Below are 14731 nucleotides of genomic sequence, written 5' to 3'. Positions count from 1 at the left end.
GGGGGGGGGGGGGGGGGGCGGCAAGGGGGCTGCAAGGGGAGGGATGAGGGGTGGGGAGCCACGCAGGGAGCTCTGCCCCACCACCCCTGCAAGACCTATGACAGCGTGGCTTCACAGATACCCCCTCCCCTTCAGCACTCAGAGTGACCCCCCCACCCTCCTCTTTAAATCTGGCCCCACATACAGAACCTTTATTGGGCGTCTGCCATGCAGAGTGAGGGGCCCGATGCAGGGATCCCCTCACACTGGCCCCAGCTTGGGCCACCTTGTTCCCAGGACACCCCCGCCTCTGTGTGACACCCACTTGGGGAGCACATGTGATGCCCTAAAGCAGTTGGACCCCTGCACGTCCCTCCCGTTTGTCCATCACCCAGAGAGCCAGGAGTCCCGAACACGAGCCCTCTGGCCACCCCCAGAAGCAGTGCTCCAAGGTCGCTGGGCCAGCGGTGGCTGTGAGGCTCAGCGGGGGGTGGGGGCCTGGGGCTCCTCAGGTTTTCTGAATCACCACCTGGAACTTACCTGGAAGAGAAGGGCGGGCTTTAGCTCGAGGCTGGGATCTGAGGGGCGAGGCAGAAAGCACCTGTGCAGCTCAGAGATGCGCAGACACACGCCTCCCTGCCCCGCACCCGCACACTGGGTGGCCTCAGCTGGGCCTCGGGCTGGGCCAAGGGGGTGCTGTTCCCCGCCCACCTGGCCCGCGTCCCAGCGCCATGTGGGTGACTGGGAGCATGCAGGCCAAGCACGCAGGCTTCTGAGGAGGGGCCCGCACGGCTTCTGTGGCATGTGTTGCTCAGGTCCTGCCCACTTGGCCTCAGGTCCCCTGCCGTAAGCAGGCCTGGGGGACCGGCACGGGGACAAACACCTGGAGGGGTGTGGAGAGCAGAGGGCAGGCTGGCCCCAGGGAGGCATGAAGCTCCAGCTAGTCTGATGGAGGGCCCTGGGGGTCAGGAGGACACCCTGTCAGGCAGGCTGCAATCCTCGGGCCCTGGCTGCCCTTTGGGGGGACTGCCATTGAGCATCAAACAGGCTGACTTCTATTATGTCCTCCCGGAATAATGTTCACAACCGCTAGACCAGCTCAGTGTCCGTCAGTGGTTCTCTGCTCCGGGCTGGCACAACCCAGGGAAGCAGGCTGGCGGGGGGCACCATAGGGCCAGGGACCTGGATGGGCCGCCCCAGCCCCATGGCCTGGGAATGTGACTTAAGCTCTCAGGGCCTCAAGTTCCCCATCTGTCAGAGGGGCTCAGCAGCCCGGGCCCGCCTCCCAGAGGCATGGGAGCAGGGACAGGAGAGCTCTGGAACCCTACCGCACTTGAGGGATGGGGAGGGCCCCCTCCCCCACGACTCACAGGTGGGCAGGGATGCCACGGAGGCGGTGACCAGGCTCTTGATGCCCAGGGTGCTGAGGGTGCCTCTCAGGAGGCCGCAGGTGAAGGCCAAGAACTAGGGACAAAGTGGGGGGGGGGCACACGTCACCCAGGGAAGCGGGGACACCAACACCCAGGCCCGGGGCTCCACAGTGGGGGCAACTCCTCCCCTGGGTCCTGGGCCATGGGCCAGCCCTTCAGTTTGAGGAGAGGCCCACCTTGAGGTGGGGGCTGAGGAAATAGGGGGAGGTCAAGTCCAAGCACCCTCCCTACCTTGGGTGCTTCTTCCAGATACTGCAGGCCCGAGGCCATCCGGATGAGGAGGGGGAAGCTGTTGTCCTGCAGGACGTAGGTCCCCTGGGGACAGAGAAGAGCCCAGTGGGGGCTGGGGGGCACCTGTGCATTCGAAGTGGGGGACGGAAGGCCAGGACTCCATGCCCCACGCCCCGTTGGGCTGCAGTCTGGAAGGACCCGGGCCTCAGAACCCCTGTGGTCCAGAAGGGCCAAGGGGCTTCCCACGCTGGGCCACGGATCCACCCACGGGCTGTGCTGGTCCTGCCCCTCTAACGGCGTGGCTTGTGGAGTGAACACCGGAACAGGCCCTTCCTCCCGGGGCTGTGGTGAGAAGCTGGACGGGGCCCCGCACGGCGTGGGCGCCTGGTGGGGACTCGGGCCAGCTTGAGAGCGGCTGTCAGGCCGAGGAGAGATGCTGCCAACCACAGGAACGCCTACTGCCCTCCCTGAGGTCCCGTCTTGGGAGGATTGTGGAAATTCTGGAAATAGCTGTGGCCCCCCCCCCCCATTGCAGCCTCCTGGCTTCCCTCAGAGGACTGGGCAGAGGCTCGGAGAGGGGCCGTGTTGCCAGTCGGGAAATCTGGCTCTTGCGATGAGTTTAGTGTAGCCCCCCACCCCCACCCCAGCAATGGCGAGCCGCTGCACCCTCCCTCTGGAGGGCTCTCCTCCTTCATCCCCTTGGTTTCAGTCTCCGCCTGGAGTCGGGAAGCTGGGCCCCGGGCGCATGCGACACACCTGGTGATTGGTGCGGAGGCTGTCCATCTGCTTTTGGAACACGGCCACCCACAGGTCTTTGCACAGGAACTTGAGGACGTCCAGCTCCTCCCTGAAGGCCAGCGTCTCCTGGGGCAGCCTAGGGGACAGTGGCAGCTGCTTGGGCCAGGCTGATGCTGTGGGGCCGGGAGGGGCCGGGATGGGGATCCCAGGGTAAGGAAGAGGGAGGAAGCCAGGCTGGGCTCCCCTCTGGAGGAACAAAACCCTCCCCACCCAGGCATGCCCAGGAAGGGACTTGACCTCAGCTCCTGCCTGCCCCCGGCCAGCCGGGGGGGCAGGGGAAGGGCAGGAAGCGCCGCTCTCACCTCTCGCCCAGGGCCTGGCCCACACGGAAGCCCATGCCCTCCAGGACAGACAGGCTCATCTTCTGTCCCTAAAAGGTCAGGGAAGAGAGGCTCAGGGGACCGCGGCCACCTCCACCCGGGAGCCACCTGGGATAGCACCCGCAGAGGGTATTCTAAGACCAACGTGCCCATCCCTGCCCACTCGGGGCTGAGGAGAGCCAGGAGGGAGCGCCTTCCAGGGCAGGTGCAGGCCTTCGGTCGGTCCCTCAACATGCTCCCTCGCAGATGCTGTCAGCTCTTGACAGCATCACCCCCTTGCTTCAGGAAAAATGGGGGTGTTCCCCAGGCTCGGCTTCAGCCCGCTTGTCAGCTCTTTCCTGAGAACACCCATCACTTATCGGGAGCGTTTCCAGTGTGTGTCCCCACAGCGCCCTGTGGGTAAGCAGCACGTGGACCACCCCAGACGGGGGCTCCAGGGGACTCGCCCAAGGGCTCGTGTGGCAGCAGGCACGCGGCTCACAGGGTGGGAGGCACCCTCCTGGCCTGGCCAGCAGGAAGCTATAAAAATCCACTGTGATCGTCATGCCTTAAAACATCAGCCAGGAAGCCCGGGAGGGCCCCACAGGGGCTCGGGGCAGGAGATGCCCCCTCAGGTGCTTGGAGAAGGCAGGCCAGGGTCCCATGGTAGGAGCGGCAGAGGCACCGGGAGGGGGACAGCAGGCATGTGCCTGCGAGTGCTGATGGTAGGCCCCGAGGAGCGTGGACTTGTAGTATTTCCTCTGCGTGGCCTAAGAGAACGGAGTGAAGGAGGCATCCGAACCAGCAGGACAGCGTGTAGGGAGACGCCACGCTCCTCAGAGAAAACCTAGCAGAGCTAGTCCCGGGAGGGGGCAGCAGTCCCCAGGCCCGACCCCTTCCTCCCACCCTCCATCTGGCCACCACACTCCCTTGGGAGTAACTTCCGGTCTTCTCTCTGGGTCAGACAGGCCATCAGCACAGCCCTCCCAATGGTGGACAGGGTTTCTCTGGCTAGATCCAGCTCTTAGACGATGTCCTGGCCTCCTCAGCGGGCTTCCACAGCCTTCTGGGACCTAGGTGTCCCTCCAGCACCCGGGGTGGTCCCCTGCCCCCAGGGACAGCCTCCCTTGGTCCAGGAGGGGGGCCTCTCTGTTCACTCACAGCTCCCTGTCCCCATTCTCGGAGGCCTCCCTTCTCCCCTCCCCCAGCCCAGGTTGGGTCCTCGATCCCAGCCTGACCCGTCTGTGGAGTGGGGACAGCTCTGTGGGACCCCGGGCTGACCCTCGGCCGTCAGCACTGGCCCTGGCGCACAGGAGCCACTGAGCAGCCGAGCAACACGAGGAGTGGGGATTCGAGCACGCACCGTGCGCTGGGTGCTCTGTACAAACCCCTTGTTTAACAACCCTGTAAGCAAGGTCATAGTTCACACCTGGAAACCCGGGCTTGGAGGAGTGCGGTGACAGGCACCTGCAGCCATGGGGCTGTCTTGCTCCCAAGCTGAGATGACCAGAGGGTGTGGGGGGGTGTCCGGGACGACACCCCCGGCTGTCCCGGCCTCAGTGGGGTGGCCACAGCTGTGGCCCACCTCAGGGGGAAGTGCTGGGCGTAGGGAAGCCCGAGCAGAGGTCGCCCGTGTCCTCAAGCAAAGTGGCCCTCTTCTCTGCTAGGCCGCCTGGCTCCTAGGCCCCTGCCCGCCATTCCGTGCTCCTCCTGTGGGAACCGGACCTGGTGATGACACAGCTTCCTGCTGGCTGATGCTGGCCAGCCCTCTGGTCCCTCGTCAGAACGCCTCTGGTGACCTCAGGCACAGCAGGGCTGGCATGCCGGGAGGGGGCTGATGACTAAGGCGTGCAGAGATGAGCTCAGGTGTGGGAGACAGCGAGGGGGACACGGGCCCTGTGCCCCGGCCTCCTCCCGGGGAAAGAGAGGACGGTGTTAGCAGCGCTACCTCCCTCCCAGTGTCCTTATGAGGATTAAATGCGGGTCAAGCGCTCCCAGCTGGGCTCAGCAAGTATTACCGTCCCTGTCACTCACCGCCTCTGCATCTGTCAACCTGGGTGACCAGCCCCGGGAGGAAGAAAAGCCCCACGAAGGAGGTGCTCTGTTCCGTGGGCCGACTTAGCTCAGCACCTAGAACGCCGCCTGCCGCGCACTCAGCTAGCCTTCTCTGCCAGGTGGCAGGGTGACCGTGCTCCCGTGTCCCCTCCCCTCCGGAGGTGAGCGCCTTAAAGAGGCAGGGCCAGCCTCCACTCTGACCAAGCACATCTGTGTCCCTGAGGCCTTCCTGGCACGTGGGGACTCTCTCGTCCATTCCACAGACATTTCCTGGTGGCCTCTAGGGGCCAGCCACTGTGCCGGAGGGGGTGACAGGTGCCCAGCTAATGGACAACCCATATATGAGGGGAGCCGGGGAGCCCGGAGCAGGGCAGAGCCAGCTCCCCCAGGAGGGGTCCCCGGGGTGCTTCTCAGAGCAGGGGCCCGGGAAGGGGAGGAAACTCCCAGCAGAGGGTGTGCGCCAAGTCAAGGAGGCAGGAAGAGGGATGGGGGGTGCAGCTCTGGCCATGAGGGTGGCAGATGGCGGTGAGAGGTGGGGACGGGGAAGGGGCCCCCGTGGGAGAGGGTGCGCCAGTTTCTGCCCCGACCTCGCAGGAGCTAATGGCGCAGTGGGTGGTTTCAGCTTCCGGGAGAAATGCGCGCTCTGGGTGCTCCTCTGTGGCCAAGTGTGAAGGGAGAGGAGTGAAGCAGGGAAGCCCCCTCACAGCCAGGACAGTGGCCCTGAGGGCGGACAGCCTGGGAGTCAGCAGGGNGTCCCCAGGCCGGGGGGGGGGCCCGGGGGGGGGGGGGGGGTGGTCTGGAAAGGTTTCCCTTCAGTGAATTTCAGACTGCCTGGGTTCAAGGCCTGGCTCCGCTGCTTACTGACCTTGGGCAAGCTATCTCATGGCCCCAGGCCTCAGTTTCCCCATGTGTGAAATGGCGCTGACAGCTGGCACTACCTCACAGCGGTGGCGTGACCCGCACTGGGCAACAGCTTCTCCCCAGCTAGTGGCACCGCTGGACGCAGCCCTTGCTAGAACTGGAAAGATGGGGCGGTGGGGTCCGGGAACAATAGAAAAGGGAGGAGAGACAGGCAGTGCGAGGGAGCGGCCAAGGATGAGCAGATGACAGGGGAGAGGGTGGAGGAGGAAGGGAGCAGAAGCCTCCCCCAGTCCCTACAAAAGCTCTTCGGGGATTAAAGGTTTATCACTCTTACGAAAGCCTGGGCAGGACTCTCATCCTCCTGGCCCAGCCCAGAGCCAGAGCCAGAGCCAGAGCACTTCTGGGCTCTCCCCCGCTCCCACCCAACCTCAAATGAGTTTGCACAACAGCCCACTGAGAGGAAAGGAGATCACACAGAAACAGGGGAGCCCCCTTGAGAAGGCCCTCCTAGCATCGCCCCACCAGCACAGGAGCTGGGAGGAAGGGGCAGCCAGAGGGGAAGCCCTGGGAAATGGGAAGTGTGGTAGCAGAAATAACATCTGTAAGGGGGATAAAGCCTCCCAGGCTGTCAAGGAAAACCCACGAGGTGGAAAAAACTGGCCGAGAAGTTGTAAGTCGCCCGGAAGGGACCCAGACAGTCCAGTGTTCATCTGAGGGCCAAGAAGATGAGCTGGAACCATGTGGAAGAAGAATCGAAGAGACGGTAAGGGAAGAGGGTGCTCCCTGCAGGAAGGTTCAAGTGTTCAGACAGAAAAGTGCCACTGAGCCCCAAGGAGAAGGATGGGCAAACAAGCGATGGGAGCCTCCCGTGCACCCTGAGCACGGACTCGCAGAGACCATCCTGGCCTAAACACGGGGAGTGGGTGGGGGCCCCACGCTGGACTCCTTCTGCCTCTTCTGATGCCCTGGCCCACAGTGATCTGTGCAGGCCCTGCTGGGGGACCTGGGGGACGAGCTGCCTGGGCTCCTGCCTTGAGAGGAGCACAGAGAGAGGGGACGTCCTCCCTCCCCCAGGTGCGCAGCCCCAAGAGACCCAGAAGTGCGGAGAGTGAACCGGAGAGTAAGAATGAGCAAGCATGGAAAGCCAGCACACCTCCCACCCTGCGGCCCTGGACTCACCTCCCGCATCCACCCAGGCAGTCCCAGACACCCCCAGATCCCGCCTTCTCCCCCCAACACTCCCAAAGCCCCCAGGCCTAATTCCTCCCACCCCAGGCTGAGTGCTTGCCTGTGCTCCAGGCCCCTGCCGCAGCCGGCCAGCCTCGTGTCCCTTCAGGCCCATTCATGTGGCCTGGGAGGCCTTCTAAAAAGTAGATCTGTACCCAGCGCACCTCGGCTTAAACCTTCTATGGTTCCCCCCACTCGCAGGACAGAGCCCAAATTCCCACCGCTAGCTCCCTGGCTTCAAGTGCATGGCGCCCGTCCAGGGCTCTGTCCCTGGGAGACAACTCTGCCAGGAATGGGAGGGTTCCCCAGCCTCTTTCCAAGGGCAGGGGCTGCATCTGATAGCTGCTGCCCCCACCCCCAGGTGCCTAGGCTGGCATGGGCACTCGCTGGGCCTGGGAGGAGGAAGGTCTGGCCCAGCAGGGCTGCTCCTGGGCCGCCTGCCAGGGCTCCCAGTAGTCGCTGACTGATGCTCTCTGCTGTGTGGAGGATTAACTCCTTTGCCCCCAGGCTTTCCTTATCTTCAAAGCTGAGAGGTGGGGGAACCACAGGCACCTCCTCCCCAGGTTTTTCCTGCTAAGATAACCAAGGCCCTTTGACCTCCTGGCTCCTTTGGCTAGTCTTCCTCGCCACTGTAACTGTACAGAAAAATCCATTCAGCAGCCACAGATAACCACCATATCAGGCAGGAAATGGAAATCTCCAAAACTCCTGGGCATGTGTGCTCTGGGGACAGAGGAAGGAGCCCACCATCCCTGTGCTCAAGGAATCTGACAGCTGGTGGGAAGGACAGACCTGAAGCCACAGACAAGCTTTGGAGGCCGAAGCCTGAGTCCTGATTTCCCCTCGGATTCTCACCACGCAGCCCAGGGAAGGCACCCCCTCTGGGGCCTCAGTTCCTCCTCTGTAAAAGGGGATGGTAATGTCTACTTTGCAAGGCTGTTCTGAGGACTAAATCTGACAGAAGATGGTTCTGGGGATGCCACAAGTACCCAACAGGAGACCTGCAATTGGTTCAGACAGGATACTTGTTGCACCAAAGAGAAGGAACAGAAAGAGGAAGAGGGAGGTGGGGCCAGGAGTGGAAGAGACAGGGCTGAGCAAACAGCAGATCTCTCTTTTTCAAAACGATTTTATTTATTTATTTATTTGAGAGAGAGAGTGCATGGCGGGGGGGCAGATGGAGAGGGAGAAGGGGGCTCCCTGCTGAGATGATGCAGGACCCTGGGATCATGACTTGAGCTGAAGGCAGATGCTCAACCGACTGAGCCACCCAGGCGCCCCTAACAGCAGTTGTCCTGATATGGCCCTGAAAATGGGGCTTGCAGGTGGCAGGCACGTGGGGGAACTGCTGCAGACCTCACCTGTGGCTGCACCCAGGAAGCACTGAGGAGCTCTGGGGTAGGACCCCAGCCTGGGAATCCCCGTGGCAGCTGGGTCCCGGGCACGTTCGTGTGCTTTGAAAGCCCCTGGTGAGCATAGCTGAGTAACCCAGCATCTCCCACACTTGCTTGGCCACAGAAACCCATTAAAATCCTCTGGGAGAGTGCCAGGGAAGGGGCACTGAGAAATGCTGGCTAGGCTTTGGAGGCGAGAGGCCTAGTTACATTCCTGACTCTGCCACTTGAGAGCCAGTGCTCCTGTCCATCAAAGCCTTGGTTTCTCAGGCTCCAAAGCCTACAAAGCAGGGAGGATTGTGCTGACCTCTTGTGGGTCGGTAGGAGGATCAAATGAAATCGGGAGTGTGAAGCCCGTGAGTGTGCACAGGAAACATTCATTTGTGGTAGGCTCTCTTATGATTACAAATCCCAGTCCCCACCCCAGCCCCCCCACAGCACAGGAGCTGCAACCACAGCTGAGGACCTACGTGTGCACAGGACCTACTGTGCGGTAATCAAGGCAGACCTGGTCCTAGCCCACACGGTGCACAGTCCGGGGGGGGGGAGGGTGGATGTCAATCAAAGGCTCACTCGGACCTCTAATTCAGATACATACTTCGGTGTGATAGGGCTACGAAGGACAAATGGGAGGGGCTGCTAAAACATCACAACAACACCTGACTTGGACTGGGGGGGCTCACGGAAGGCTTCCCAGAGGAAGGGGCATTTGAGCCAAAGTCTGAAGGATTAATCGATGTGAATGCAGTGAAGATATGACAGGTGAAATGAGCTGAGAGATGAGGGAGGAGGCTGGCACAGAGGCATAGAGGGGCCTGGACTCCAGGGCAGGGGTGGGGAGAAGTGGTACACATCTTTGGAAAGAATAGGGGCAGGGCCTGGTTGGGGGTTGCTGGTGGGGGAGAAAAGGCTGATGTCAGCAATACCGGAGTTTCTGGCTTGAAAGCCAGGCTGGATGGGGTACTGAGACACTGAAACACCCCCCCCCACCGCCGCCAACACACAGGCCAATGCACACTCCCTATCCCACGCTTCATCTTTCTCATGGCATTTCCTTAACATACTAGACTGTATTCATTTATCTTATTGTGTCCTCCACTCCAGGAGGACCAGGAGTTTTGTAGGGTTCACTGAGGAATTCCCAGGACCAACCACAGGGCCTGACACTTGGTAGGTCTGAGATGAAGTGTGTGGAATGAATGAACTCAAAAGAAAATATGTTGAGATGAGAAGCAACACCCTCCTTGGGGCTCCTAAACCAGAAAACCTAAGCCAGTAAAAACGTCTTGCACGTTGATGATGACGATAATCATGCTAAGAATAATAATGAAAAAAAATTTATCCCACCGCTCACTTCTCAAGCACCTTATTCTCTCCCCAACCCTTTCTTTTTGGTAACAGATTTTATAACAAGAGCTCCCATGTTCTGGGGGCGGATTAGGTGCTTGACGTCACCCTAAGTGCTTTAAAGTTTGAGTCATTTATTCCTCAGAAGAACCAACTTCCAAAATGCCAAGCATGCTCCTACCTCAGGGCTTTGCACCTGTTGTTCCTTTCCTTCTGGAATGCGCTCCGCCCCCCTCACCCCACCCCCACCCCGCCTTAACCACAGGGCTAACTTCCTACAGTCTGTCCCTCGGGAAGGCTCTCTCCCACCATCAATCACTCCATCCCTATTTTTTTCATGACTCTATGGAAGTTTTTTGGTTTTTTAAGATTTTATTAGAGAGAGAGAGAGTGAGCACGCAAGAGAGAGCACAAGCAGGGGGAGCGGCAGAGGGAGAAGCAGGCTCCCTGCTGAGCAGGGTTGGATCCCAGGACCCTGGAATCATGACCCGAGCCAAAGGCAGATGCGTAATTGACTGAACCACCCAGGCGCTCCTCTATGGAAGTTTTCTTTATGGAACTTCTCACTAGGCAGTGGCACATTTTTGTTTGACTCCTCTATAAGTTTCGTAAGGACAAGGAAACAGTGCCTGGAATACAATAGGTGCCTAATAAGTGTTTGTTGGATGAGTACATGTCCTTCTCTGAGACTGAGGTGCTGTTATAATCCCCATTTTACTAAGGAAGAAACTGAGGCACACAGGAGATTCAGTCACTGGCTTTCACATCTACTTAGTGGAGCAGGCGGGATTCAACCCAGGCAGTCACTCCTTGGTACAGTCCAATAATAGTAATTATTATAATTATTACCTGCTGATTCTGTGCTAGGCCTTGAGCTAAGCTTTAGTCGGAGCTGCCTCGCTCACTTTTAGCAGTAACCCGCGAGGCCGGCCCTGCTGCGATCCCCACTTCACAGAGGAGGGACCAGCACCTAGCGAGGCAGGGGCGGGGTCGGAGTTCGATCCGGGACCGTTGACCCGCCCCCCGCGCTCCCCAGGGGCGCGGCCCGCGCCTCTTCCCCACCCCGGGACCCGGCGCTCACCCCAGGGCCAGGGTCGGAGTGGTGCGCCCACAGCTCCGCCACCATCTCCGTGTGCAGAAACTCGAACAGCGCCGCGTCCGCCATGCGCCGGCCTCGCGCCCTACGACCATCCAGCGCTTCGTGCTCTTATTGGCCCGGCTGGACAAGCCCCGCCTCCTGCACCTAGACGCGAGCCAGCCCACCGCCGCCTCCACTGGGGTTGCAGGCTAGCCCCGCCTACCAGGCTCACATGGTGCGCGCGTGAACCCGGGAGACTTAGAGGGAGGGCCTCTTTTCATTGGCCGCACGTGACAGCATCTCCGCCCTTCCCCTTCGTCTCCAGGCTGCTTCCGGGTTGCCGAGCATTTCCATTGGCCGAATCACTGGTTACCTGAGACAAACCTCAGTTTTTAAAAATTTCTATTTGTCCACTCGCCAAGCAGCACAATCCGGAAGCGCCAGCCCAGCCGCTTTCCTACTGGTCGTACTTATAATCACGTGACTATTCATCCCCCTCCTTCCCCCCCTTACACACAGCTGGTTTTGAGGGCTTGCTTTCCTGGTAGGTAGCCGAGCGGCCCACGTGTTTGGCCGCCGTGCCCGCCCAGCGTGCTCCCCTATTGGTTGCGGCTGTCACCCTCCTCCCTCCGGGAAGACGGAGCGCTTCGGCTGCGTAGCGGGTGCTGCAGGCTCGGAGCTTCGGTAACCAGGTATGGTCTTCGGGGATAGCGCTCCCCCGCGGCCCCACTCGTGCACGCTCCCCAGAGTCCAGCTGGGCTGTCACCCTTTCTATGACCCTGGCACTGGTCCCTGAGTAGCTCAGGAGCCCGTGTGCTTCCAGATCTGACACAGGCTTGGAGGTGTGGAGGGTGTGGCCTCTGCTAGGAGGCAAAATCGGAAACTGCTGGGGTTGGGACTCTGGGATCTCGGGCCTCAGAGCCTTCATCCGTCTGGTCCTCAGTTCTCCCATCAGTACACAGAGGGTGGGGTCCAGTGGCTCCCATTATCTCTGGCAGCAGGGATGATGAGCCCGTTTACAGAAGAGGAAACTGGGGCCCGGGCAGGGGGCGCATATGGCCCCAAATTGCTCAGCTAGTCAGTGAAGGGGTTGGGAATCCAGAACCTGCGCCTTGTAAGCACCGCCGGGCGCCTCTCATGCCGTCCCTTCGCCCCTCTTCTCCCTAGTTCCGCGCCATGGCGTCCCAGGGTCGTCGGCGGAGGCCGCCGCGGAGGCCCGAGACGGTGGTGCCGGGGGAGGCGGCCGAGACGGACTCGGAGCTCTCTGCGTCCTCGTCGGAGGAGGAGCTGTACCTGGGCCCCTCGGGGCCGACGCGCGGCCGCCCCACGGGGCTGCGGGTGGCCGGGGAGGCCGCGGAAACCGACTCGGACTCGGAGCCGGAGCCGACCGCCGCGCCGGGGGACCTGCCTCCGCTGGTGGTGCAGCGGGACACGGCCGGGGAGGCCTGGGGCGCGGAGGAGACCCCGGCGCCGGCCCCCGCGCGCTCGCTGCTGCAGCTCCGGCTGGCCGAGAGCCAGGCGCGGCGACCACGACGTGGCGGCCGCGGTGAGCGGCGTGTACCGCCGCGCGGGCCGCGACGTGGCCGCCCTGGCCAGTAGGCTTGCGGCAGCCCAGGCGGCTGGGTTGGCGGCGGCCCACAGCGTGCGCCTGGCGCGGGGGGACCTCTGCGCGCTGGCCGAGCGCCTGGACATAGTGGCCGGCTGCCGCCTGCTCCCTGACATCCGCGGCGTGCCGGGGACCGAACCTGAGCAAGAACCGGGACCGCGGGCCTAGCAGGAACCCACTGCCCCGCCTGACTCTTCGCCCTAGGGGTAGCCCTGAGGCCTCTGGGACCTGGTCCTGTACCCTGTGTAGCTCCCTGCGCATCTTGTTGTCACCCTCAGGGTGAGCCTGGCCCCTGGATAACGCTGCGTGGTGACGGGTGGGGATGGTAATATAATAGCCCTGCCCTGCCTCTAGCATCTGGTTCCTACCCCTGGGTCCCGTCCCTGTCTGCTCCCTGGTTCCAGGCGTGTCCCTGAGGCTTGGTTCCAGCCTCTGGTAACCAGTAGCTCCTTGATCTTTCTCCATCGTGGGGTCTCCCGTTGCTTCACCTTTCCTTGTGCTCTGCCTTTCTTGAGTTTGGTTTCTGCTCAGGGGGCTGGTCTTGCTTCTTCCCATAGGAGCGCCAGAATCTGCTGCAGATTCCAAAGCATCTTCCTTCACTCCCTTGGCCCTGCCTCTGGTCCTGGCCCCACTCCTGGAATTTTGTCCCCCTAGGCTGGGACCTTTTTGTGCTCCTCAGGCCTGGCCCTGGTTCCATCTCCTAGTCCTTGTTCTGCCAGCTCCTAGCTTGCAATTCTTGGGTTTAGCCACACCCCTTGGGCCCCATCTTGTTTCCTGAGTCCAGCTGTACCTTTAGGATTAGTTTTGCTTCTTTTGCCTTTCCCATTCTGCTTATACTATCTACCTGATTCTGAGCTTCATAGACCCCCCCCCCGGGGGGCCCATGGTTTCCTTCATCAGGCCCAAGGTGAGGCCCCCTCCTGACACAAGGGAGCCCTCCCAGTTTTCCAGGCCTAAGATGGCATCTCCTCCAGACCCTCTAGACCAAGTTGTTATGTCCCCCTCCCTCCAAACCACAATGGCATTTTGTATCCAAGTTCTAGATACAACATGGGTCTCCTCCTGACTCTCCAGGCTGGCATTGGCACTCTTCAGGCACTTAGGGCCTCATACAGTCCTGCCCAGGTGCTTTGGGTGCGTTATGACACTGATCTGCAGATAAGGACCACACACACCGTGTCTGTTCCCTAGCTTGGCCACTGGAGGCTACAGGGACTTGGATTTCCGGCTCGGCTCAGGGTCTGGGGTTAGCAAAATTTCTGTCCTCTCTTTTGTCTCCAGCCCTGGCCCCCCAGTCCCATTCACATTAATCCACCTCCCCCACTTTGTAATCCCAACCTGAAGCTGAGATCCGAGGCCCCCCCGCCCCATGGAGAGTTGACAGAGTGCTCCGTGCCCGTCTCATTAAAACTCAAAACACTGACTGCTATGGAGAATTTGTCTTGTCTCCCCGCCTGAGTGGGGGTAGGTTCGTTGATGAGTTCTCTGAGAATGGGGTTCCCGAGAGAGCTTTCATACCGGGCCTATGAAAGGTGAAGCTGTAGCCGGGAAATTGGAACCCCAGTTTTTTGTGCAGTTTCCACATTTATTCACATTTTGTTGACTCAGCACGCAGTTACCGAGCACCTGTTCTGCGCCTGTCCTGTGCTGGGCATTCGGGGTACGGCAGCCAGCCCAGGCCCTCACAGAGCTTACAGTCTGCTGGGGGAGACAGACGTTAATAAACTTCTCCTAAAAAAATGGATAGTTTTCGTAACTGCAATTTAGACTTTAGCTGTGATTTTTCTGGCACTATGTCGAGGGCCGTGAAGACGTACAGGAGTTTTGTGAGGGCGGAACCAAGATCTCTCTGACCATGTCTGGGCAGATGGGGGGAGGTCACATGGCTTCGCCAAGGAATCGAGGCATGAGTTTGAGCTGAGCCCTGACGTTGTAAACAGGTGAACCTGGATTGAGTGGAGAAGAGTTCCAGGCAGGGAGGGAACAGCCTATGCAAAGGCCCTGAGTCGGAGGGGAGCATAACCTACTTGATAGAAGATGTCACCGTCTTCTATTGGAGAGAGCAGTGGGTGGGGGGAGAGCAGCTGGGGTGAGTGGTGCCACTGAATGTGTGTTTTGTGAAGGAGATTCTGGGACTGGTGCTTCGGCAGGGTGGTTGCCTCTGCAAAAATACCCAGAAATGCTGGTTTAAAAATAAACGACCTGGGGCACCTGAGTGGCTCAGTCAGGTAAGCGTCTGTCTTTGGCTCAGGTCATGATCCCAGGGTTGTAGGATCGAGTCCCACATTGGGCTCCCTGCTCTGACGAGGAGCCTGCTTCTCCCTCTCCCTGCTGCTCGCCCTGCTTGTACTCTTTCTCTCTCAAATAAATGAAATCTTAAAAAAAAGGATCTGTGGAATTTCTAGGTGTGTCAGCAGTACAGCAGA

The 14731-nt window shown here is 60.5% G+C and overlaps 2 protein-coding genes across 3 annotated transcripts; one reads left to right on the top strand and one right to left on the bottom strand.

The window, feature by feature from the left end:
* Positions 1-169: 169 nt before the first annotated feature.
* Positions 170-10856, bottom strand: TRAPPC6A (trafficking protein particle complex 6A). Of its 2 annotated transcripts, XM_002924243.4 has the most exons (6): positions 10703-10856; positions 2741-2808; positions 2397-2514; positions 1641-1724; positions 1350-1443; positions 170-519 (listed from the first exon to the last, which is right to left on the bottom strand). In XM_002924243.4, exons 1-6 carry the CDS (start codon positions 10784-10786, stop codon positions 488-490), a joined length of 480 nt encoding a protein of 159 aa, XP_002924289.1. In that variant the 5' UTR covers positions 10787-10856; the 3' UTR covers positions 170-487. The 2 variants fall into 2 exon arrangements, with proteins under 2 accessions (XP_002924289.1, XP_034493742.1); XM_034637851.1 differs by lacking the exon at positions 2741-2808 and having other exon boundaries at positions 10703-10843.
* A 378-nt stretch (positions 10857-11234) lies between these two features.
* BLOC1S3 (biogenesis of lysosomal organelles complex 1 subunit 3) lies at positions 11235-14046 on the top strand. The gene is given in 3 exon segments (XM_034637850.1): positions 11235-11391; positions 11867-12222; positions 12224-14046. Coding segments are annotated over 2 exon segments (597 nt in total). The 5' UTR covers positions 11235-11391; positions 11867-11875; the 3' UTR covers positions 12474-14046.
* The last annotated feature ends 685 nt before the right edge of the window (positions 14047-14731 follow it).

Source organism: Ailuropoda melanoleuca, chromosome 12 (genome assembly GCF_002007445.2).
Source record: "Ailuropoda melanoleuca isolate Jingjing chromosome 12, ASM200744v2, whole genome shotgun sequence".
NCBI classification, from domain to species: Eukaryota; Metazoa; Chordata; class Mammalia; order Carnivora; family Ursidae; genus Ailuropoda; species Ailuropoda melanoleuca.
The sequence above is the reverse complement of the archived record's forward strand: the minus strand, read 5'-3'. Positions and strand labels throughout refer to the sequence as shown.

What these genes read in the sequence shown, in the direction of transcription:
- TRAPPC6A (XM_002924243.4), bottom strand. Translation starts at nt 10,786, where the DNA reads ATGGCGGACGCGGCGCTGTTCGAGTTTCTGCACACGGAGATGGTGGCG. An exon ending in ACTCCGACCCTGGCCCTGGG is followed by an intron (nt 2,809 to 10,702) that starts GTGAGCGCCGGG and finishes CTGACCTTTTAG; the next exon opens with GGACAGAAGATGAGCCTGTC. An exon ending in GCCTCCGCACCAATCACCAG is followed by an intron (nt 1,725 to 2,396) that starts GTGTGTCGCATG and finishes CTCTGTCCCCAG; the next exon opens with GGGACCTACGTCCTGCAGGA.